This window comes from Perognathus longimembris, chromosome 28 (genome assembly GCF_023159225.1).
Source record: "Perognathus longimembris pacificus isolate PPM17 chromosome 28, ASM2315922v1, whole genome shotgun sequence".
NCBI lineage: Eukaryota > Metazoa > Chordata > Mammalia > Rodentia > Heteromyidae > Perognathus > Perognathus longimembris.
Window position 1 is genome coordinate 74,434,463 of NC_063188.1, and position 24,813 is coordinate 74,459,275.

Below are 24,813 nucleotides of genomic sequence, written 5' to 3' on the forward strand. Positions count from 1 at the left end.
AGGGTGGAGGGGGCATCTTGGCTTCAGTGACATTTTCTGCACTCAATTTTCACAGCCAGTATGCTTTTATGCACTTCAGTCAGCATGTTTGTATATTGCTTTTGAAATGGTTGCACAGAGTTGCCTGTACATCTGTAAATGTTGTGTGCAACTGTATATTTCTTTCCTTTTTTCCAACACCAGCAATCCTTGCAGACATATTCTTAACAATTGCGGAGCTGACAACTTAAGAGGCAAACTGGAATTTCATGCATAGGATGGAGAAAACGCTCCTTAGATCTAGTTACACTGGCAGGCAGGGCACTGTGGGGAAACATCCTCTGATAAACACACATTCTTTCCTTGTCTTTCTTTTCCAAGTCTCATCTTTGCAGAAAGGTTAAAGTGGGATGGGGTATGGAGCAGGGCGGGCGCTGCGGAGGCGGAGAGGGGATGTGCGTCTCAGGATACAGGAAATACGGCAAGAGCGAAACCAGGAGGAAGCCAGCCCAGCGCCTGGAGGGGATCCGCCGCCATCTCAGATCTGTCGGCCTTGCCAGGGCCCACCGGAGAAAGCTGCAGCTCAGGTTCTATCACACTTATGGGGGACCAGCCTTGTGCCTCCGGGGGCTCTACGCTCCCTCCTGGAAACACGCGGGAAGCCAAGCCTCCAAAAAAGCGCTGCCTCCTCGCGCCGCGGTGGGATTATCCAGAAGGAACTCCCAACGGAGGTAGTGCAGCCCTCCCCTCCGCATCTCCTCCCGCGCCAGCCGGCCTGAAGTCGCACCCTCCTCCTCCGGAGAAGTAGTGAAATGTATTTCCCCCCCTACCCTACACCAGGTCAGACTATTTGGTTCTCATCTGGGACATCCAGGCTCTCTGAAAGTTAATTATGCATTTTCCCCCAGATCTCTTTCCCTGTTCCCGTGTCTACAATTTCAAAATAGAAGAAAGAACATGCAGGCTTTTAAATAAGCTTTCACAAAATATGCTTAGTGATATGATGGTATTTAGTGACACGAAATAATTACTGTTGACATTTTTAGATGTGATGATTGTGGTTATTTTTATAAGGAATAGGTTAGGTTAAATGTGATCATCAAACCCAAATGGCATAACATTTGCTTGTTTAAGATATTTAAGAAACAAAGAGGATGGACCAAGTCATTGCCATCAAAGAGGAAAAGGGAACTTTGGGAGCATCTTAAAGGTTGAGTGGCACGTGTCATTTTGAGGGGATGGGATTTTGTTTTAGGCCTAGAGTATACCAAACAAAAGCCCTAAGGCAGGCTTGTTCTGAAAACTGGTTTTCATTGTGAATCTTTGAAGACTAGAGGGTGAAGAGAGAGTTTGTTTTAGGGCCTTGGATGTTATACTAAGAAATATGCAGTAATCAAAAAAGCATACATGATTTTCAAGTAAGGATTATTCTTTGTGTTTTAGAAATCTAGTTCTTACTGTCAGAAAAACAACCCCTATTTAAATGAGCTTTATGTAATACTAGATAAATAAATAAAATCTGGCCTCACTTTCAGATCTTTACAATCCAAAGGAGAGGCATTCTTTATCCTCACAGTAAGTCTTTATGGAGCCTAGGTCAACATTGTTCTTGAAGTTGTAGGGGATAGATGAGCAAGGCATAGTACAAAGCAAAAGTGAAATAGATATTCTGAGTAAAGAGTAGTTCAAGAGAAGGTTATAACTTGCTGCAAATTATAAAATACTAAGTGGCTGAGCTGAGATTTGAATTCAGGATGTTTGGTTTCAGATTCTATGCTCTATAAACTGTTATGAACTACACACTTTCTAATATAACAACTGTCTTATAGAAATATGAAAATGGGGACAGAGTGGAGCATGAAGATTTGGAGAGGTCAGTGGAAAAAAGATGGACTGTAACAGAAGAAATGATTTTACCTTTTATTATTTTTCAGTTTTCAAGGGATTGCGGTATGACTCCATTTCTCTGGTGCATTTGTAAAATAATTTACCTAGTGATGACAATTTACAATGCTACTCCACTTTTTCTGATGTTCTGCACTTGGAGGTTGTGATTTTAAAGGTAATGTCTTTGTGAAAATTGTGTTTTGACAAGGAGGAATTTTGACACATTAAATATAATGAGCCAAATAACCAAAAAGGTAGCACTAATGATAAAATTGAATCTCCATCAAACCATTAACACCTAGGGATATTGTAATTTGCAATGTGATACTTTTGGTTACTTTGCTTCCCTTAAAGCTTCTGTTGTTACTGGAGAATGAATTTCTTTTTCTCTGTGCTGTTACCAAGGCTGTTTGTTACTCAGGGCATGAAGCGCTTGCTTACCTTTATGGCTCACAGTTGATGCTCTACTACTTGAGCCTCTAGCCCAGCATATTGCTAGTTAATTGGAGATCTCTTGGACTTTTCTGCCTGGACTGCCTTAGATTGATCACTTTTAAGAGGTTAATATGAGCAGTGCTGGTGGCTCATGCCTATAATCCTAGCTACTCAGGAGATTGAGATCTGGAGGATCTTGTTTTGACCCAGCCTGAGCAGAAAAGTTCAAGAGAATCCATCTCTAAATTAACTAGGTATGGCTCAAATGGTAAATTGTCAGGTGTGAGTGAATGAGTGGAGAGTACAAGGCCCTGGGTTTAAGCCTGGTACTGGCAAAAGAAACAAACTTGATTCTCTCTCCTTCCCCTCCCCTCCCCTCCTTTCTCAGTAATTCTACTTCCTTAACCTGCTTTCATATTATCTACATCCTTTGTCTTTAGAACATAATTCTTTATTGGTTTCATGTAGCTACCATAATAAATTTATTACAAATTCAAGAGCTCAAATCAATACATTTATTTTATACTGATAGAGGTCAAAAGTCCTGGGTGAAGTCAAAAGAGTTGGTTGGCCTTATTTCTTAGGCTCTAAGGGAGATTCTATATCCTGCTCATTCAGCTGCTGGCAACATTCTTGTAATTGAAGCTGTAGGTATGAGATCCCTGTTTTCTTACTGGATACTAGCTGACTGCTATTCTCAGCTTCTAGAGGCTATCTACTATGCCCTTGGTTTGTGGTTCCTCTCTCACTATCTTCAAATCCAGGAAGAAATTCAGTTCTTCTTAAGCTTAGAATTTTTCCATTTTCTTTTTATCTCATCGTATCTCTTTCCAAGCCAGCCAAGGAAAATTCCTCTTTTTTATGTACATAATGTAACTAAGAGTATGCTAGCCAAGTAATGGGCTTCTCTCTTCCCCAATCCTTAACCTAATTACATTAGCAAAATTCCCTTTCTTTTGTAAAATAACATAATCACAGGTTCTAGGAATTATGGTATAGACATCTTTGGCTGATCTGATCCTTATTCTACTACAAATTTCATTATAGAAGCTAGCCATAACCTGATGGCTACTATATGATCATCCATTTGCTCATTCAACCAATCAAATTCAATTATAAGCATTTTTCTAGGTGCCAGGATTCCAAAAATAAGATATCTAACTCACTCAAGAGCTTTATAAACTGGTCTGATAAATTATTTTTTTTTTGGGGGGGGGGGTAGTCCTGGGGCTTGAACTGGGGCCCTGGTCACTGTCCCTGACCTTCCTTTTTGCTCAAGGCTGGCACTCTACCACCTGAGCTATAGTGACACTTCCAAATTTTTCTTTGATTGTGGTACTGAAGAATCGAACCCAGGGCTTCATGCATGCTAGGCAAGCACTCTACCACTAAGCCACATTCACAGCTGGGTCTGATAAATTCTATTGCCAGAGATTAGCACAAACTACAATAAGAGAATACAATAAACTATATACCACATAGATTAAAAGTACCAAGTGTGACTTCTTGGGTAGATCAGTGTGTGAGCTGAGTCTTTCAAAAAGGAGTCTATATATAAAGTAAGTATGGTAAAGGGGAAAATGAGAGAGAATGTTAAGTAGTGAGCATGTAATCACCACATATCTTAAGTTCAAGATAGTCTCTTTGGGGGAGGAGTGTAGGTGATAGTGGCTAAATCTACAAATCATAGCTTCTTGGAGCAAAGAGCAACAGCTAGTGCTATAAGCTAGAGCATTCATATGAAGGCTATGTGCTGTGGTAGGTTTAAGATCAACATAGATTATCTAGGAAAATCCCCTTAAGATCAACAAATTATAGATGTTAATTATATCTACACAATAGCTTCTTAGCAACACCTAGATTCGTGTTTGATTGAATAACTGGCTGGGGACTCTATCCTAGCTAAAGGGACTTGCCAAAAGATGGCCAAAGATGTATCTTGTAAGGGAACTAGAATAATAGGGAATGTTTCTCAAATTTCTGGCTCTAGTATTAGGTTAAAAACACTTATCTGAGATACAGAATACATGAACAAGTTATTAATATTTTAAGTGACATAGGAAGGTGGAAACTCCTGGTAAGCAGGTAAAGGATCTGAAAGTGTAAGAGACATTTTGACTAGATAATTTGATTAAGAAACATTGTAGAGATGCTAGTTGAATCCAGAAGAGTTAGATACTCCAAAAAATACACACAGAACCAATGATGAGCTGTAGAGAATTAAGGGGCCAATCAACCTTTAAATGCAGCCTAGAGAAAGAAGTAGGATGAAGAAGCCTAGATCTTTCATGCTATATTTTAAGTAGTAATGTTATATATGATAGACGTTGCAATATTGACAACTATTCATTTACTTATAGACTAAGTTCACTGATGAATGTAGCAGTTTCAGTGTTGGGAAGACAAAAACTGGATTGTAAAGAGTCAAAAAGTAATTAGAAGGTAGCACAGTGAGACTAGCTCTTGCATAGGACTTGTAGATGAGAAGGAAAGATAAAAATTCAATAATATTAAACCTAGGAAAGTATTATGAGCCAAGGGAATATAAAAGATATTGGTAGAAGCTGTGTGCTGGTAGCTTACACCTGTAATCATAGTTATTCAGGAGGTTGAGGAGGAGGGAGGGGGAGGGGGAAGGGGAGGAGGGGGAGGGGGAGGGGGAACACGCCAGAAGTGGCAGTGTTAGCATTGAGCAAAAAGAAGCCTGGGACAGTGCTCAGGCCCTGAGTCCAAGGAAAGAATTTGTAACTGAGAAAGAAACAGGCCTGCTTGTTAGAGGCAGTTACAGTCCTAACAGTATTTCTTTTCTTTGGATGTGACTTGTAGTGGTTCTCAATGGAGTTGGTATATTCCTGAGGGCTTTGTTTAAAAGTTTGTGAAAAGTGTTCATCATAGTGATTGCAGGACTTCTTGGCAAATTGTGCACAAGATAATATGTGTACTAGTCCATGCAATGCGTAATATTTCTATATCCCAAACATCTTTTTAATATCCTGTTGTAAGCTTATATGGACAAATCCATATATATGAACTCCATTTTAAATGTATACAAGCAAGTTTTAATGTACCCTGACTTTTTCAGGAATGCAACTCCAATGTAAACCAAGATAACATCTTACAGTTTGTTCAGAATCTTGCCCAGAATGTATCACTTTAGAAAGTCCCTCAACCCAAATGCTATTCTTAGATATTTGAGATACCAGGAACCACATGTCTGTTTTAGTCAGCATTTGTAGCTACACATTTATAGACATTCACTGTGTATGTTCCTCCATACTTCACCACTCAGGTTTTTGACAAATTGTAACACATTTTATTTCATTATAAATTTCTTTGTTTTTTCTTTTCCTTTTATTTTTATTTTTTTGGTGGTATTGGGGCTTGGACTCAGAGTTCATGCTTGTTTGTCATTATTGTTCATGATTTGTGCTTTATCACTTGAGTGACGCCTCCTAAATTTTTTTGGTTTATTGAAGATGGAGACTTTCATACTTTTTCCACCAGGCTGGCTTCAAATCACAGTTTCTCAGATCTCAGCCTCCTAAATAGCTCGATCATAGTTGTGAGCCACCAGAACTCAACTTCCAATTGCTTTCATATGTCTCTTTGATTTTACAAATATAATACAGTCAAATGGGTACTAAAATATCTGAGAAAGGGTTAATCCAAGCAGGATTTTAAAACTCTGAACTAGGGGAAAAGACAATAATGAATGAAAATGCTGGGAAGTTTTAAGTAGAAATGCTTTGCTGTAACTCTGATGTTCAGATGAAGTGAATAGCTTTCTTTTCTGTAGCATTCTTCTGACTCTCCATTTATATATGTGACCATTGTTTCTCACTACTAGCACCTCTCCTTGGATCCTTGCACACAGTGGATCCTGAATCCCCTTGTCTTCTTTCCTTCTTTTTTTTTATCAGTCAAGTCTTGCTGTGTAGCCCTGGCTGGCATCACACTCATCTTTTCCAGCTACTACCACCCAAGTGCTGGCATTACAGGTATGTATTACACTTGCCTTTTCCCTGTTTTAATACTTCTGTTTAACAATCTCATCCACTGTAGTGAGTTAAACATATGCATATATACACATAAGTGTGTATATATCTATGTATATACCTGCATTAGTTATCTGCATACACTATGTTATCTACTACACACACACTCACACTGTGTGTGTGTGTGTGTAAAGATACTTTACACAGAACATGTCCAAAACTGAATCACCATAAACCTCTTTATTTCTGTGGCAGCAGCATATCATGCAATGTTTCTCCTGTCTCACACCTCTCCTATCTAATCTGTTCCCCAGTCCTAGTAAATATTCCTTCAAATTATCTCATGAATTTCTTGTGTATTATCAAAGCATTCCTCTCCTCTGTGTTGAACTTTCACCATTTCATATTTTTCTAACAGCTGTCCTGCCCACAGCCTTTAGAATGACCGCTACAAAATAAATATTCTATCTAACCCTATTATTTCCCTACTTAAATCCTTAATGATTTCCTTCTTTCTATTATGGCCTTAGCATGGCTTGAAAGATTCAGTATATCTCTTACGCAAGCCTTGTCTGTTGCCATTAATCCTGACATATCACCAACTATACATGAGCTTTCCTTTTTTTGTTGTTGATGTTCTGTTCCTGGGGCTTGAACTTAAGATCTAGATGCTGTCCTTGAGCTTTTTCACTTATGGCTAGCATGCTACCACTTGAGCCAAAGTGCTCTACTTCCAGCTTTTTGATGGTTAATTGGAGATAAGAGCCTCACAGACTTTCCTGCCCAAGCTGGCTTTGAACTGTGATCCTCAGATCTCAGCCTCCTGAGTAGCTAGGATTACAGGCATGAGACACCAGCACCTGGCAGTACACAAGGTGTCTTTTTTTTAATTTGATTTTTTATGCCACTAGAGTTTTCTGGAACTCAATGTTATTTCATGAACATTTCTTTGTGAATTTGGCTTGCTAATAGCTTTATAACATTGGCTACCTCACAGACTTCTTTTATTAAAGACGTGCTTATCTGTTGCACCTTCTAGAAATTTTACTCTCATTCCCTGTACTCAGCTACAAGAACTACTTCTTCTTTGTTATTTCTGTGTCTAAATATGCATATATAAAAACCCAGGGCTGGGAATGTGGAATGTGGTAGAGTGCTTGCCTAGCATGCATGAACCCTGGGTTCAATTGCTCAATACCACATAAAAAGAAAAGGCCAGAAGTGGCACTGTGGCTCAAGTGGTGGAGTGCTAGCCTTGAGCAAAGAAGCTTAGGGACAGTGCTCAGACCCGGAATTAACGCCCCCCCCCCAAGACTGGCAATAAAGAAATAAACCAAAATGGTAGCTAAATGTTGAGACTTCAGTATAGCTTAATTCTATTTCATTGATTGTGAATGCAAAATAGAATTATAGTACACAACTGTATTAATTTGGTTCTGTGAGGTGTGTGTGTGTGTGTGTGCGTGTGTGTGTGTGCATGTGTGCGTGTGTGTGTGTGTGTGAGTGTGATCCTGAAACCTGAACTCAGGGCTTGGACACTGTCCTTTAGCTTTTTCACTCAAGACTGCCACTCTTCCACTTGAACCACAGCTCCATTTCTCTCATTTTGCTTGTTAATTGGAGACAAGAGTCTCGTAGACTTTCCTGCCAGGACTGACTTCGAACCATGGTCCTCAGATCTTAGCCTCCTGAATAGCTAGAATTACAGGCATGAGCCATCAGTGCCTGGGTGGTTTTTGCTTTTCTTAAATTGTATTAAGATGACCTTGGGAATTCAGAGATCTCTGGCCCATTCGAATGTACTGAGGGCAAGGGCAAGATTAACCTCACTCTTTGCCATCTGTAGGGCACAATCAGGGTCATTGAATGCACTGAAGGGCCATCCCAAGAGGCTTACCCAGGAACCAAGCAATATGTGTTGATTCTCATTCCTTGTGTAGGTTACCACCCAGAAAAGAGTCACAGCAATAGGTTGGTTCATCTAGAACTAGGACTGGCATGAGGCTGGCATAAGGGTGTCAACCCTTCCTCTTTTCTCTCCTCTTCCTCTTTGCTCACTCATTCCTCTTTTTTTCTCTTCCTTCTTCTGCTCATGCTTTTCTGTCTCCTAAGTAGCCCTGCTTATTTGGACAGAGGGCATAGTAAGAATCAAAGAAGTGCTCTGCACAGAGGTCACAAGTCTCTTCAATGTTTCTTGGCTGTTCGGTGCCTCCTGTGAAGCACACAGGTGGGCCTGTGTGCTTCACACAGGCACATAGCACATAGATTGGCCTTCCAACCCATGGCTGAATGTTGGTCTGGTCTTTCCTGGTTGCTTGGTTGTGGCTGCTCAAGGTAGTATGGCCTCTAGTTGAATCCCCAGTCCTATAGCAAAATGACGAGCAAGCCAGCACTGTCACCAGCCTCTTTTGCTGTGGAAAACTGACCTATGGTTTGAATTCTCCTGGGGAATCACAGAGAGCTAAATGATTTGTCCTTTACCTTTTACTTCTTAGAAGAGCAAGAGCCAGGGAACTTGGACAGGATCAGAGGAAAGAGTATTCCCAAATGGCTGATGGGAAGTTCCACGCCCTAGGCTGACTCATCTTGCTGCTGCTACTGCCTATTTTGTCCCAGGGCCTCTAGAAATCCCACTTTCCCTTGGGGCCTACTGGAAGGCAGTCTTTTCTCTGATCTGTGGTCAAGGAAACCCTAACATGACCTTAGTTCACTCAGTCTGGCACCTGAAAGAAGGGAACTGTACCTCCTCCCTGGGGTTTTCAGGTACCATTTCTGATGGTTGACCCTGTGGTTTCACAAAAGACAGTCACCTGTTTCCCTACCCCCACCTTGCCTTTTTGTGGCATGAAAAGTACCAGCTACAGAGCCCTCAACTCACCTTCAGCTAAGCACCTTTATCTTCTTCATCATTCTGAGGACATAGTTGCAAGAGTAACCAAGTTTACCCTGGAGTCACCTGTTAGTGTGGGTGCCTGTGCACAGACCACTGACTAGAAAGCAATTCCATGAACCAGATCAGGTGGGGAGATTGCACATTCTTCATAAAGCAGCACATGCCCCCTAGACAAGCATATGGGTCTCTTGCTTGTGTACAGGTTACTTCCTTACTTTCCACTGGTCTCTCTCCTGCTCAAGCAGCAAACCCCTTGCAGTGCAGTGACCACAAATTAGGGTCAAAGCAGCCTGGGCCATCAGGGCTGTAGAAATACTTGAACCATTCTGCAAGTCCAGGAAAGTCAGAAGAGGCCACTCAGTGTCTCCCAGTGGTATCTATCTCATGTACAGGACTCTGGGCACACATTTGTGCCTGGTATGTAGGTCTCAAAGGATGAGATTCACAGGTGGCTTTCCCTACAATGACATTGGTGTGTTCACAGCTCTGCATTCATTGGCTTACAAGTTGGGATCTCACTCACCCTGCACATGGGAATTGCTAGGCAGGCTGGCAGGCTTCAGTTGGACTCAGTAACAGGTCTCTTCTGTCATGCTTAGCTTGTCTGAATCTTTCATTGGGGTGTGTGTGTGTGTGTGTGTGTGTGTGTGTGTGTGTGTATGTATGTGTGCACGTGCATGCTTTCACATGTATGCATGTACACACAACATTTTTGGGACTTGAACTCAGGGCCAGGGTGCTCTCTCTCTCTCTCTCTCTCTCTCTCTCTCTCTCTCTCTCTCTCTCTCTCTCTCTCCTACTTTAGTCACAGCTCCACTTCTGGAGTTTTTTTTTTGGTGATTCATTAGAAATAAGAGCCTCAGATTTGTCTGGGCTGGTTTTGGACTGAGTTCTTCAGATCTTAGCGACCTGAATAATTAGGATTTCAGACATGAGCCACCAGTGCCTAGCTTTTCCATGTTTGAATCCTTGAGTGGGGAAGCTGAGGTAGGTGCAGTGGAGGAGTATCTTTGGAGTTGGCATATGGGGGTGGGGTGAGTTTGCACCAGATAGATCTTTTGACCTCTCAGTCTGACCTCTGGTAACCATAGATTAGTCACTCTGTAAATAAAGTGAATACTTGGAAGTTTAGCTATTATATTCAGAGTGTCCATGCAGTCCCACAACTCAAGGAGCAGAGCCTTGGTTCATGGATCTCTCTGTGAGGGTTCCATATCCTCCCTATGCAGTGAGTGCCTGGAAAGTAGTGTGTGGCATAACCCTGGTGCTTTCCACAGTGCATATCAAATGCCTTCTCTCTTTGCTTGCACCTTTGCAGACGTGTATGCCACACTAAGAATTTATGGAGCTTTATGATCAACTTGAAAGTTGACCTCCTACAAGATTGCAGTTGTCGAAACTTTCCTATGGACTCTTTGAAGTGAAAAATCAACGCTTTGTTTATTTTTTCTAATCTAAGCTTATGCCTACAAGTAGAACAACAGTTAAATCTTTTGAGACAGGTCTGGGAATTTGGCTTAGTGGTGTGGAGTACTTGCTTGCCTAGCATACACAAAGCCTTGGGTTCCATTCCTCAGTACCACATAAACAGAAAAAAATGGAAGTGGTGCTGTGGCTCAAGAGGTAGAGTGGTAAACTTGAGCAAAGAAGCTCAGGGACAGTGCTCAGGCCTTGAGTTCAAACCCCAGGACTGGACAGAAAATCTTTTGAGATGAAACCAAAAATCAAAACTGAAAATATTAAAGGGGAGGAGCCTGTCACATTTAAACTGTGGAGCTTCTTTCCTGATCTGTACTAACCACAAAGCCACAAAAAGTGGACACATCCTCAACCCCCTCCTCCTCCAAGTATCATGTCATTGTTTTTTTTTTCCCTAGACCTTTGCAGTTACTTCTTTCTTTTTGTTCTTTGTCCTGTTTCCTCATAGCATGGATCCAGTTTCTTATTTCTTTCACCTCAGTGTATTTTGTGGACATTAATCCTTATTCTTTTGGAAAAGTAAATTTGTCTGATTCATTCATATTGACTATAAATCGCCAATCATTTGTATGAGTATCTTCTATGGATACGTTGGCCCCATGCATTTGTTATCATATTATTTGCTTTTCTCTGCTTGAGTGCTTTCTGAGTTATTTCCCCTTGGGATTATTGGTTTTAGATCTGTAAGCTTGTGAAAGGAAATAAATTATTTTGTTGTATGACAATTCTGGGACTTGAACTCAGGGCCTGGGTGCTGTACTTCAGCTTTTTTGCTCCCTACTACTTGAACCACAGCTCCACTTCTGTTTTATGTTGGGGTTCTTTTGGTAGTTAATTGGAGATAAGAGTCTTATAGACTTTCCTGCCTGGGCTGGCTTCAAACTATGATCCTTAGAGCTCAACCTCCTGAGTAGCTAGGATTTCAGGCCTGAGTCACCAGCTCCCAACCAAAGAATATTCATTTTTAAATATTTAAAATTATGTTTGGTCATTTGGAAACATGTTGTAGAATTTTTATTTTATTGTATTTAATTGATCCATGTGATAATTTCCTTGCCTGTGCCAATCAACTTAGGTCTTTAGTTATTCAAAGTTTAAAGCAATTTATAATCTGCTTTAATACAGATCAGATACAATCAGATTTGCTTTGGTTGTATACAGATACTTGTCTCATACCTGCAGGTATTGTATACAAAACCAAAAGGGACAAATATTTTCCCTTGTATTATGTATTCAACTTTTTAAATTTTTTCTGAATAATTATTTACTTATTGTCAAAGTGATGTACAGAGGGGTTACAGTTACATACGTAAGGCAGTGGGTACATTTCTTGTATTTCCCTCCTCCCCCTCCCCCTTTCCTTCTCCCCCCATGAGTTGTTCAGTTGGTTTACACCAAATGGTTTTGTAAGTATTGCTTTTGGAGTCGTTTGTCTTTTTATCCTGTCTCTTGATTTTGATATTCCCTTTCCCTTCCCTAGTTCTAATACAAGTATAGACAGTATCCAGGGTACTCAGATGAGATACAGTGATAGCGCGGGGACAACCACAGGAAGGGGATACAAGAGGCTCAACAACAACAAAAATCTATGGTTTCACATGGCATGTTGAAAATAATTACAACAGTGATATAACACTTGTTTCCATAACATGGAGTTCATTTCACTTAGCATCATCTTATGTGTTCATAAGGGCATAGCTATTGGGCTCTTGTGATCTTCTGCTGTGACTAGCCTAAACCTGTACTAATTATTCCCTATGAGGGAAACCATAGAGTCCATGTTTCTTTGGGTCTGGCTCACTTCACTTATTATAATTTTTTCCGAGTCCTTCCATTTCCTTACGAATGGGACAATGTCATTCTTTCTGATAGAGGCATAAAATTCCATTGTGTATATGTACCACATTTTCCTGATCACAATTTTATGAAATGTGGGACTTGGTTTGGATACATCTTCCTCATTCATCATGAAAGTCTGAGAGACATTAAAGCAATCTTGCCTTTAAAATTAAATTGTTTAAATAATAGTGCATCAAACACTGTATCATTAGTTAAGTATATAGGTAATAGGTTGAGCACTTGCTTATCATGTGCAAAGTCCTGGGTTTGAGCCTTAGCACCATAGCCTCTCCTCCCCAAAAATCCCTCCACTGACACAAAATCAAGACATTGTATCTGGAAAGAAAATTTAAACCTACCTAGCAAAAAAGACCTTTTATAGAGATTGAAATATATTTCATCTTTGAATGTGAAAATAGTAGATGATCATGAAAAAGGGTTTAAACATGAATGAGTCACTTAAAATTGTTAAACTAGGTACCCATGGCTCACACCTGTAATGCTAGCTGCTCAGCAGGCTGAGATCTGGGGATCACAGTTCCAAACCACCTCAGTCAGGAAAGTTTATAAGATCCTTATCTCCACTCAGTCACCAGAAAGGCCATAAGTGAGCTGTGGTTCAAGTGGTAAAGCACTAGCCTTGAACAAAAGAGCTTATATACAGTGTGCAGGCTCTGATTTCAGGCCCCAGTACAAGCACAAAATGTTATTTATGTATCCTTATGCTAATATATAATAAAATCAAATACCAAATTTGATCCAATACTTTTATAACTTTAAAGTATAATAAAACCTAGTTTTGTTTGAGGTCTGGATATCTTTGAAATATGGCTTACTCTATCCATTTATTATTTATTTTTTAATTAAAATTTTACTGACAAGGTGATGTGTAGAGGGGTGTACTCTACCCATTTTTAGAGAGCACATATCCGAAGGTTCTAGCAATGTATCCAGTCAACCCCAGCCCCAGATAAAAAAAATTTCCCTTTATGTAATCCCTCTGTACTTCACTTTGACAATAAAGAAGAAAAAAAAACACAAAAAAATTTCCTTGATTGCACCATTATCATCTACTCTGTGATTGCTTCACCTATACTGATTATGTTCAGAGACTTCTTTCTCTTGTGATTCCCTGAACAATATCATAAAACAACTATTTACCTACGATTTACATTGTGTTTGGCATTACAGGTAAACTACAAATGATCTAAATTAAAGAGGAGGATGTAAGGATTTGTGTAGGTTATATGGAAAAGGCATTTTATTTTATTTTATCTTATTTTGTCAGGCATAGGGCTTGAACTCTGGGCCTGGGCACTGTCCTTGGAGCTCTTCAGCTCAAGGCTAGCACTCTGCCACTTGAGCCACAGCGCCACTTCTGGTTTTCTGGTGGTTAATTGGAGATAAGAGTCTCATGGACTTTCCTGCCCGGCTGGCTTTAAATTGTGATCCTCAGATCTCAGCCTCCTGAGTAGCTAGGATTCCAGGTGTGAGCCACCAGGACCTGGCTCATGTTATTTTATTATGCGCTGATGCGCTGGCACTGGGTCTTGAACTCAGGGCCTCACCACTCTTTTCGCTTCTTATGTACAAGGCTTGTCCTCAATCACTTGAGCCACACTCTATTCAATTTTACAGAAGAGACTTGAGCATCAGTCAAGTTTGTGATCCACTCCCTGGCACATATGGAGGAAAGATTAGAATGTTGAAATTAGTTCACTTGGTGATTCATTAAGTGGGGAGTATATTTGCATACTTGTGAGTACAATTTGAAAGAAGTCTTAGTTCTCTTGGAGAATTATTGGAAAATTATGCTTAAGTTGTAGTGGGCTCTTATGGTAGAATGCTGTGTGCTTTATATACATTTTAAAATGATGTTAAATCTGCAATTGGTACTGTGAGAGATAGCTATTAACCTCCTTAGTAAAGATTAATTTCTCTTTTAATGTAAATTACATATAATTAAATAAGTACAACATACTGTGGAATAAAGTATGTTGTTTTTCTTTTTCAGGTAGGCCTCAAATTCACTGTCTTCCTGCTTTAGTCCTTGGAGCAGTGGAATTACAGGCCTGCACCACTATGCTCAGTCTACTAATGCCTGTTACATAAACTCACTTTTTGGTAGTAAACAAAAAAATGGTACATATCTTTCGATATATCTGTTTATGATGGTTATGGAAAAATATGACCTACAGGCTACAGATTTTAACATCTTGTGACCTTCCCAGAATGGAAATAGTATTGTAGGAGGGAGATTTCCAATCTTTGTTTCATTTATATTATTTCCATTGTTTCTGTGCTTATCTGTTATCCTTTAAGTTGTGTGTGTGAATGTGTGTGTGTGTGTGTGTGTAAGCATGTGTGTAAGCCAGTATTGGGGCTTGACCTTAGTTAGGGCCTCACACACTCCTGTTCGGCTTTTTTGCTCATCACTGGTAATTTACCTCATGAGCCATAACTCCACTTTTGCCTTTTGCTGGTTAATTGGAGCTATGAACTTTTCTGCCTGGGCTGGCTTTAAACCTCAGTCCTCAGATGTCAGTCTCCTGAGTTGCTAGAATTATAGGCATGAACCACAGCACCTGACAAATTCACAAAGAAAATTTTGTTCATAAAACTCTCAAACTTCTTGTAGTATAGTAATCTCAGAAAGTTCGTAACATAGTGAAGAAGTATTAACTCTTACCAACAACAAAATTAAAATGAAGTCATGTAATTCTTTGGCCCAGGAAAACATGAGGCATAGACCCAGTGCTTAGTCATTCTGTCCTTCTAGGGTAGTTTTTTGCACTTGCATTTATGGTATTTTCCTTCAAAAGTCTTGTCCTTCTTTCCATAACACTTAACTGAATGTATAACATAAGTGACCAATTGAAAATCAGTATTCTGCACCATTTTTAATAAACAGAAGTTGTAATCCTATTAATTGATATTAAACAAAAGAATGATTTAATATTATGATGTCATATAATGTAATATGAGACACTTAAATATTGGAGTAAGTCAATTTTGATAAAAAAAAAATTATCAAGGGGCTGGGGATATGGCCTAGTGGCAAGAGTGCTTGCCTTGTATACATGAAACCCTGGATTCAATTCCCCAGCACCACATACACAGAAAATAGCCAGAAGTGGCACTGTGGCTCAAGTGGTAGAGTGCTAGCCTTGAGCAAAAAGAAGCCAGGACAGTGCTCAGGCCCTGAGTCCATGCTCCAGGACTGGCAATAAATAAATTAATTAATTAAAAAAAATTATCAAGATGCATGAATGGGTAGCACATGTCTATAATCCCAGAACTCAGGAAGATTGTGAACTAGAAGCCAGCCTGGGCTACATAGTCAGACGTTGTCTCAGAAAGGGAAGAGGGGAAAGAAAAAGAAGATAAATTAAGAGGCCGGGAATGTGGCCTAGCAATAGAGTACTTGCCTAGGATGCATAAACCCCTGGGTTGGATTCCTCGGTACCACATAAACAGAAAAAGCTGGAAGTGGCGCTATGGCTCAAGTGGTAGAGTGCTAGCTTTGAGCAAAAGAAGCCAAGGACAGTGCGCAGGCCCTGAGTTGAAGACCCAGGACTGGCAAAAAAAAAAAAAAGGATAATTAAGGCCTTCTTAAGTGGTAGATGGGAAGAAGACTTGGAAATACTTAACGGGTGGTTGCAAGAGGACTTTTTATGTTACTGTTATGTAAATATGAAATTTCTAAAGTATATAAGAATATATATAGAATAGTAGAGGAACAGTGAGACTGGTTGATCAGTGAGTGATAGAAGCTCAGAATGGCAAGAGCCACAGAAGTAGACATCCCAGTCATTTTTGGGGGGTACTATGCTTAGGATTCTGGAAAAGTCTGATCCACCTGACAGATAAATCTGTTATCAGTGTCTTATGCTTTTGGTTTGATGTTTTTCAAGAACTCTTCTAATTTTCCTTCTCCCACAACCTACTTAGAAGAATGTTGCCTGCTCAACAAACATAATCTAATCTGTATGATAATGGTATTTCTCATTATAAATTAATAAACTTCCCTTCTGTTTTTATATCTTTCAGTCTGATGAGTGTGATTTCACCTCCTGAATTTGGACAAACTGCAGGACACGGGCAAGATCAAGTTGTAGATTTTTAAGACTGAAGGCCCTGACCCATGAAATGGTCCTGCGACAGTTAACCAATGCTCTCTTTTGGTGATGCCCAATTCTTGCTGTATAATTTTAAGACTCCACAGGTCCATTAAGGTTCAAATAAATTTTATTTCATTGCTGTGTTAGAGATATCTATTATCTAGTAAATTAAGAATTTCAAGTAACTATTTATTAGAAATCTATAAAACCTAAGTATCAAAATGTGATCCTCCTCCACAAATGGCCATGCACTCATTCATAGTAGTGTGAATATATCAGAAAGGGAGAGAGATAATACTATAAAGAATTTCTCAGTACATTTTGTTTACCTATTGTCCATTTTTCTATGTTATATGTATTCTATAATACTAACCTTCATTCTAATTCTTCTGTATCTTAAGTGTTTGTCCTAAATAAGAAAGTGTGTGCTTGTTTTTATAATTTTCTACTTCTAAAATGCTCAGTAATAAAGAGTATCCTAATTTAAAAACATTTATACAATGAGAATGGAAAAAGTGAGAATGGCATAACTTTATTCAAGAGCTTTCAATATTTCATAGTTCCTGAGTTCCCAAATGAGAGATTTAGAGACAGGAATATGGTGTATACATTTGTACTTCTGTGCCAAGGATATGAAAAATAGAATTCTTGTATTCTTAATTACAATAAAAGTTGCATATGATTTTTTAAATGCATAGTATATATGAAAATATATAAACATAATGTATATCTTAATATATAAAATCACATAATTTTGTTCAAATAAGCAATTAAAACCAACATTATAGAATAAATAGAGTGGTTGTGAAATCTGAGCATGTTACTCAATCTGCTGAAATTAGTGCCTGGCCTCAAAATCAAACTATTTAAACAATTACTTTAAAGATAGTATGATATCTCTATAGTACTTTGTTTTTTAATTAAATCATTAATTTCTTACTATCTTTAAGTAGTTGTACAAGGGATTTTAATTCAACATGTTAATTTATGAGTACAGTATATCTCAATGTCATCCCTTCCATTGATTTCTTTCATTTCTCCCAACCCCACCCATCCCTTCAGATTACCTGGTTACATTTTCCAGTTTAAGAATGTATTTGCCTACCCTTCTCTCCATTCATCTCTTTAGACTTCTAAAACAATTAAGCAAGTCCAACTATCACAAATTTAACCAGACTTATTGTTCAAAATGAAATCTGATGAAAGACATTTCTTGCATTGTATGATGAAGACGATGGTACTCTCCAGTTCAAATGTTCAGTGCAGTCTCTACAGAGTTCAAGTTACTCCCTTTGAGGAACTTTCCAGTGTAGTCATAAAATAATATGAAAATGCAAGGGACCCACAGTAGCAAAAACAATCTTGAACTAGACAAAATTGGAAGATTCCCATTTCTAAATTTTAAAACTTCATATAAAGGTATAGTAAGCAAATAGACTTAAAAGTCCAGGAATAACTACCAGAAGAGCTGTAAGTGGAGCTGTGGCTCAAGTGGTAGAGAATTATCCTTGAGCAAAAAACCTCAGGGACAGTGCCTAGGCTTGAAGTTCAAACCCCAGAACCAGTACACAGAAATAAAAGCTCCAGCTCCATTTCCAGCTTAAATTAAACTACCTAAAGGTAGTTAATTGGAGATCAATGTCTCATGGACTTTCCTTCCCTGGCTGGCTTTGAACCTTGAACCTCAGATTTCAGCCTCCTAAATAGTTAGGAATACATGAATGAGCCATTAGCTCTCAGTTTATTCCTGGACCAGGACCAGAACCAGCACCAAAAAAAATTCCAGGAATAGGCCCTCACATTTATAGACAGCTTTGGGTAAGAGAGCCATGACTAGTGGAGAAAGAACAATGTTTTCAACAAATGGTGCTGTGAGAACTTGATAGCCACTTGTAAAACAATATACTTAGACCCCTGCCTCACAATAATATAAAAATATATCATCAAATACCCAAAAACATAGAATAAAATATAGAAGCAAATGTTTGTGACCTTGAGTTAGGCTCTGGTTTTCTAGATAGAACACAAAAAGACATGTGACCAAAAAAAAAAAAAAAATCTAAACTGGATATGACTGCAATTACAAAGTACACCACTAGGGGAAACATGCTGGTTTGGAGACACAGCCAGCACTTTCCATTGTCTACATGAGCTTGAGGCAAATGCCTGGCTATAGGGGAAAGGATGCCAAGGAGGCCAGGATAGGCACTGGATCACAACAGTAAATAGTAGATAGAGACTAGGAAAAATCTAGAGACATTGGTCATCAAATTTGTGGGTACTTGGCAATAATCATAGGGAAAGGAAAAATCCACAATGGGGCTTTAGCAAAAGAAGAAATCCTTAGTGGGCTCCATAGGCACAGTCTGACACTGCAAAAATAAAGTTTGAAATGAAAGATCTGTGAGCAACACAGCAGAAGGTACTTGTTTCACTTTTTAGCTTATGGACTGATGATGTGGAGAGGAACCATGTTAACATACGTCTTACAATCAAACCTTACAAAGTGAGAGGGGAGAGAGAGGGGGGGGGAGAGAGAGAGAGAGAGAGAGAGAGAGAGAGAGAGAGAAGGAGAGAAAGATACTGGGGCTTGAACTCAGGTCCTGGTCACTGTCCCTTAGTTTTCTCACTTAAGGCTGGTGCTCTACCACTTGAACCTCAGCTCTGCTCCTAGCTTTTTCCTGGATAGTTGGAGAGAGTATCTCACGGACTTTTCCTGCCAGGGCTAGTTTCAAACCTCCATCCTCAGATTTCAGCCTCCTGAGCAGCTAGACATGAGCCACCATGCTGTACTGAGGCACTTGTATTTTTATATCTCCAAGTTCTGAAGACCTCTCTACTTTGGTTAGGTGAACAATCATCATAATATTTAATGTTGGGTCTACTGGTTTGTGGCTTGGATGCAGATTTGAAGGAAAAGATCTTTGTGGTGGGAAGTCTGGGTTGGGCTTCGTGGGAAAATGGAGGTACTTCCACTTGAGAACCACAGCCCTAACTCTGGCAAGAGGAATGAGAGCAGCTATAAGTTAGTAGCAGTGGGGGACTGGGATAGATTGACCTAGCCAGGGAAGGTGAGATCATTCAGTGCCTATACCTTACCTGTGCTTCCAAGGCAGATTTCTTTGGTTTGATCACCCGGATCTCAAAGCCCCAAAGACATTAAGGAGTACCTCTGTGGGAGGAGCATCCAAACAAGGGTCCAGAAGCAATGAGATTTAAGGGTGGTTTTTGCATTCATCCTGTTATTGGGTCCACTTAGGGAAATCTCTGGCACAAATTCAGTGAAATAATAGTCATTGCCTTATGTTCCCTATAGGGGACAAGGGAAGGGATGGTCCAGCCTCCATTGAGCCCTTGGAAGTTTGACCTGTTTGTACTTGAGAAAGAAAAGAATTCACAGCCCCATTCACATAATTAGTGAATTTCAAAATGGGGGAGGGGAATTGAAGCAAGTCTACCCTATGTATAAAAAAGAAAGAATTGTTGCCTAGCCTTAAAAAGTCGTTTTTAAAAAATTGTTTTATTTGGTTTTCCTTTACAATTATTTCTCTTACCTTCATTCCCTATGCTTCTCCCAGTTTTGCCTAGTTTTTGTTCTTTTTTCCTCTTCCTCCTTTTATTAATTTATTTTCAATCCTTTTACTGCTATGAATTTTTATCTCCCTAAGTACCCTATATTATCTTAGCCCCTTCTTTCGGGTCCTTATTGGGGGCATAGTTGCTCCCAACAAGGAGAGTTGTAACAGGGAAATTTATATCTCTTCTTACATGAAAAAATTAGGTATAGCCAGGCAAAGGTGGCTTATGCCTGAAATCCTAGATACACAGAAATCTGGGATCCATTGGATCACAATTCAAGGCCAGAACAGGCAGATAAGTCTTTTAGACTTCATTTCCAAAATCACTAGTTAAATGCAGGTCTTGGATTGTGACTCAAATAGGAGAGTTCCAGTCAAGCAAGCGAGCCTAGCAATTGTTAGGGCCTTGACTTCAAATCCCAGTACTGTGAAAAATGGGTGTGATCTCAAATAAATAGCCTAATGATGTACTTCAAGTGCCTTGAAAAATAAGAACAAGCCAAATACAAATTAGAAGGAAAGAAATACTAAAGACCACAACTAAAAATGAATGAAATGCAAATCAAAAGAACAATAAAGAGGAAAAAAAGTTAGCAAGACTATTTCAAAGAACAAATTGAGCATGATGGGTCATATCTATAATCCCAGATTCATGAGAGGAAGATGTAGGAGGATTGATGTCTAAGGTTATCCTGAGAAATAAACTACAGAAAAGAGGCTGAGGGCATGGGCTAAGGGCATGGGCATGTCTATCAAGCATGAGGTCCTAACTTCAAATGCTAATGATGCCAAAACTAATAATAAAGCAAGAAAACAATCTTATTTACATTTATAATAGCTGTAGAAATAATCTAGGAATAAAAGTAACTAAAAAGGCTGTGCAATGAAAATTTAAAAATGTTGCTGAAAGAAATTGTAGAGAGCACAAAAATGTAAGAAGACGTCCTGTTGTTTCTGAGAGATTATCAAATATCTATCAAGAATAGAGAGCCAAAGAAGAAAAAGTAAACTGGGAATCTATACTCAGTTGTAAATAATATTTATGTAATCATAATAAATTAAAAAGAAACATTGATTTAGCTAAAATGTAATACTTATTGGGGTTGATGTCCATCAATCTGACTAACATGGCTGGTGTTTCAAGGTTATCTATTCATTCTGGCATCATATTGGTTGCTACAGATTTTCAGTATTGCTACTGGAAAATGAGGAGATGGGAAAGGGGAATAAGATGCCTGTGGAGGATATCCTGCCTGATATCCATCCCCCTTTCTGCTCTGATTTGATTCAGGAAAGCACTTTTGGCCAACTAAAAGTAATCACTTCTCCCAGACGTAGTTCTGCTATTTCTGACTAAAGTGATAGGAGACAGAACCTGGGGAAATAGTCCCTCACTGGAGAAAGTCTTCACAGAAGAAAACACCTTTGCTTTTCCTCCTATATGTGATTTACATATGCAACACATAAAAGGAAAACTTGCTACATATTATGTGGGAAAGGAACTAGGCAACTTGTCAGGGAGGGAGAGGGCACTGGGCAAAGTGAAAGAAGGGGTAAGATTATCCAAAAAGAATTATATTCATTATTTGACTTATAAAACAGTAACCTCCTGTACAACACATTAATAATAACAAAATTATATTAAAAGTAGAAGACATCCTGTGTTCATGGACTGAATCTATATTGTTAAAATGTCCACACTACCTAAAGTGGTCTGTAGATTCAATGCAATATTTGTGAAATTATTAATTGCAGTCTTAAAAGAACTAGAAAAGTCGATTGAAATTTATAGATAATCCCATCAATGATTCAGGACATTAGACTAGCCCAAAACTTTAGGACATGGACTTCAAAGCATAGGAAACAAATGAAATCAGGATTACATAAACCTAAAAAGGCTTCTCACAGCAAATTAAACAACCAAGTGAGTGCCGAGAGAGCCTACATCATGGGAGAAAATATTTACAAACTATATATTCGACAGGGGGTTGAAATCCAGAACACCCAAGAAAGTCCAAAAATTTAATAGCAAAAAACTTGACTTAAAAATGAACATGACATCTAGTTATAGTTTGAATATGATTGTCTCCCATTGCCTTACACATTGGGGGCTTGTGGTCCATTGTGGGATTTTGGAAATTGAATAGATCCTGGAGGCTCTCACCTAAGCAATGGTTTAATTCTTTGATGGATTCCTAATACAATGGCATTATTGGAGGTGGTGAATATGAATGTCAAAGCAGTGGATGCTGTCCATCAATCTTTCTGACCCTCCAGAAGTAGCAAAGTGGTCCAGACAAGACAATTTGCAATGGCTGCACAAGGCACCAGACTACAATTGACCTTGATTTTCTTAGTCTTGTAATTCTTTGTCTTGGGGGTGGGGAGGGATGGCAGAGAATTCTTACTGTAATTCAGAGTTTATGTTGTAGCTCTTCCAGTGTAGTCTAAACATCATCAACTCTGGGACTATTGTTTTGGTGATTTTAGTCCTTGGGTTTCCAGCTGCCCTCCCACTGGCACCTGCCAATGACGTGGAGTCTATTGGTAAATCTGAGACCAAGTTCTGCGCTTAAGCAGTGGACTATATAATAGGTATATATGTATAATATTATATGTGGATGTATATATATGTATGTATCATGCATGCACTCAAATATATATGCAAACACATATGGACATGCATATGACCTCTTTATAGCCTCAATAAAGAATTCCTGACATTTTTGCCAATATAGGTGAAACTGAAGAACAGACAATAGATAACTGAAGTCAGGCACAGAATGCCAAATATTACATGACACATTTGTATGATAAAATAAATTAATAGAAGCAAAATGGTAGTTATCTGCAGGTAGATAAGAGCAGAGGAATAATGGGAGTTACAATCAAAGTCTATGAAGTTTTGAGTTTACAAGGTAAATAAATTCTAGATGTTTACTACAACATGGGCCTATAAGTAACTAGATAATTGAAAGTTGCTTTTACTTATATAGTGTTATGTACAGATGATATCCAATTTATGATGTTTTGCTTGTGATTTTTTAACTTTATGGTAATGCGAAAGTAATATGTGTGGGCTGGGAATATGGCCTAGTGGTAAAGTGCTTGCCTTGTATACATGAAGCCCTGGCTGGGTTCGTTTCCTCAACACCACATATACAGAAAAAGCCAGAAGTGGCACTGCAGCTCAAGTGGTAGAGTGCTAGCCTTGAGCAAAAAGAAGCCAGGAACAGTGTTCAGGCCCCGAGTTCAAGCCCCAGGACTGGCCAAAAACAAAACAAAAGAAAAGAAGAAAGTAATATGTGTGAAATTAGAGTTTGGGAGCCCAGGCCCAAACTTTAGGAATTCAATATGTCAGGTTTGCCATTCACTTCTATATGTCAAATAAGGAGATATGGTGAAGGGCAGAGGAGGAGATTTCTATGGCACACAGGCATGTCATGGGAAGAAAGCACTTTAGTTCCTTTTCATCCATCTTTGATGTACAGACATGAGCCTTAGCTTTAAATACACAAAGAACTTGGGATGCATAGAGTTATTATTAGCCAGTCAAATTTCAGCCCTTGTTTGGGTATGGATTCTGGAAACGTTGTTATTGCTGTTGCCTGTGTGTGGTTTTTCATGAGTAAGCTCTAGTATACTTTAGGGGGAGTTTCATTCCATCCTCGTGAAAATATTGATCATTCCTGTCCTTCCCAGATTCCAAGATAATTGCAAAGTAACTGTTGCAAGCGAGCATGGTTTAAAGCAAAAACAAATACAAAACATAGGCAATGAAACCAAAGGTTTACTCCTGAATTTAGTTACCTACTAAGTAGTCATTGCTTTTCAGCTTTTATGCTCCTGTTGAATTCATTAAGTGAAAACAGTGCTTTAAAGTTTGAATTTTGATCTTTTCATGGGCTACCAGCAAGGAATATGCATTATCACAATACAGGCAAATGGCAGAGAACTGCATCTCTCAGTCAGCCATGCAATGTTATGGGTAAACACAGAATATTGTGAAGAAAGCAGTGTTTATATGTTTCAGTTTGTGTTTTTCCATCTCATCATGTCTACAAAACACCCGTTCGTGCCTTCTGCTCCTCATAAGAAGAAGCAACAACTCTTGAAGTAGAACTTAAGATAATTGCATAGAGTGAAGATGGCAATCCAGTTGTGACCATTGCACATGAGCTAGCTTTCACAATTGACCCATGCCATTTTAACCATTATGAATGATAAGAAATGGTACAGTAAGTGATAGAGTATCAGTTGATTTGTTGTCACGATGAAAAAAAGAACTGATCAAGAAACACCGACTTAGATGGCCATGTTAAATTATAAGCCCTTTTTACAACTTTTTGAGGTTTGGAAAAGAAAAAAGAAATTGTTTCTTTGGGCATAAATACATAAATCCCTATCAAATGAATGAAGGATAACATGGAAGCACACACTACTTTCCTACTGGCAGTAAAGCTAAAAGTCCTTGATATGCTAAAAAAAGTGGATGATATTCTTTCATGTACATAAATGTTTACAGCAAGTCGGGGTAGTTCCAATGCTTTAAAGGGCATCATGATTTTATCATGTGAAAATCATTAGTGAGGTAACAAGTGCCAGTA

At 38.9% G+C, this 24,813-nt stretch overlaps 1 protein-coding gene across 3 annotated transcripts in view; it reads left to right on the top strand.

Annotated features, from left to right (window-relative positions):
* Nucleotides 1-484: 484 nt before the first annotated feature.
* The window catches only part of Nbdy (negative regulator of P-body association), a 29,951-nt gene continuing 5,622 nt past the window's right edge, over nucleotides 485-24,813 (top strand). The window contains exons 1-4 of one of the 3 annotated variants that reach the window (XM_048336556.1): nucleotides 485-819; nucleotides 1,914-2,041; nucleotides 6,222-6,299; nucleotides 16,558-16,774. In XM_048336556.1, the coding sequence (XP_048192513.1) occupies nucleotides 581-787 (207 nt within the window). In that variant the 5' untranslated portion in view covers nucleotides 485-580 and the 3' untranslated portion in view covers nucleotides 788-819; nucleotides 1,914-2,041; nucleotides 6,222-6,299; nucleotides 16,558-16,774. Of the gene's footprint in view, nucleotides 820-1,913; nucleotides 2,042-6,221; nucleotides 6,300-16,557; nucleotides 16,775-24,813 lie in introns of those variants that run through there. The other 2 variants (XM_048336555.1, XM_048336554.1) reach the window with 2 other exon arrangements.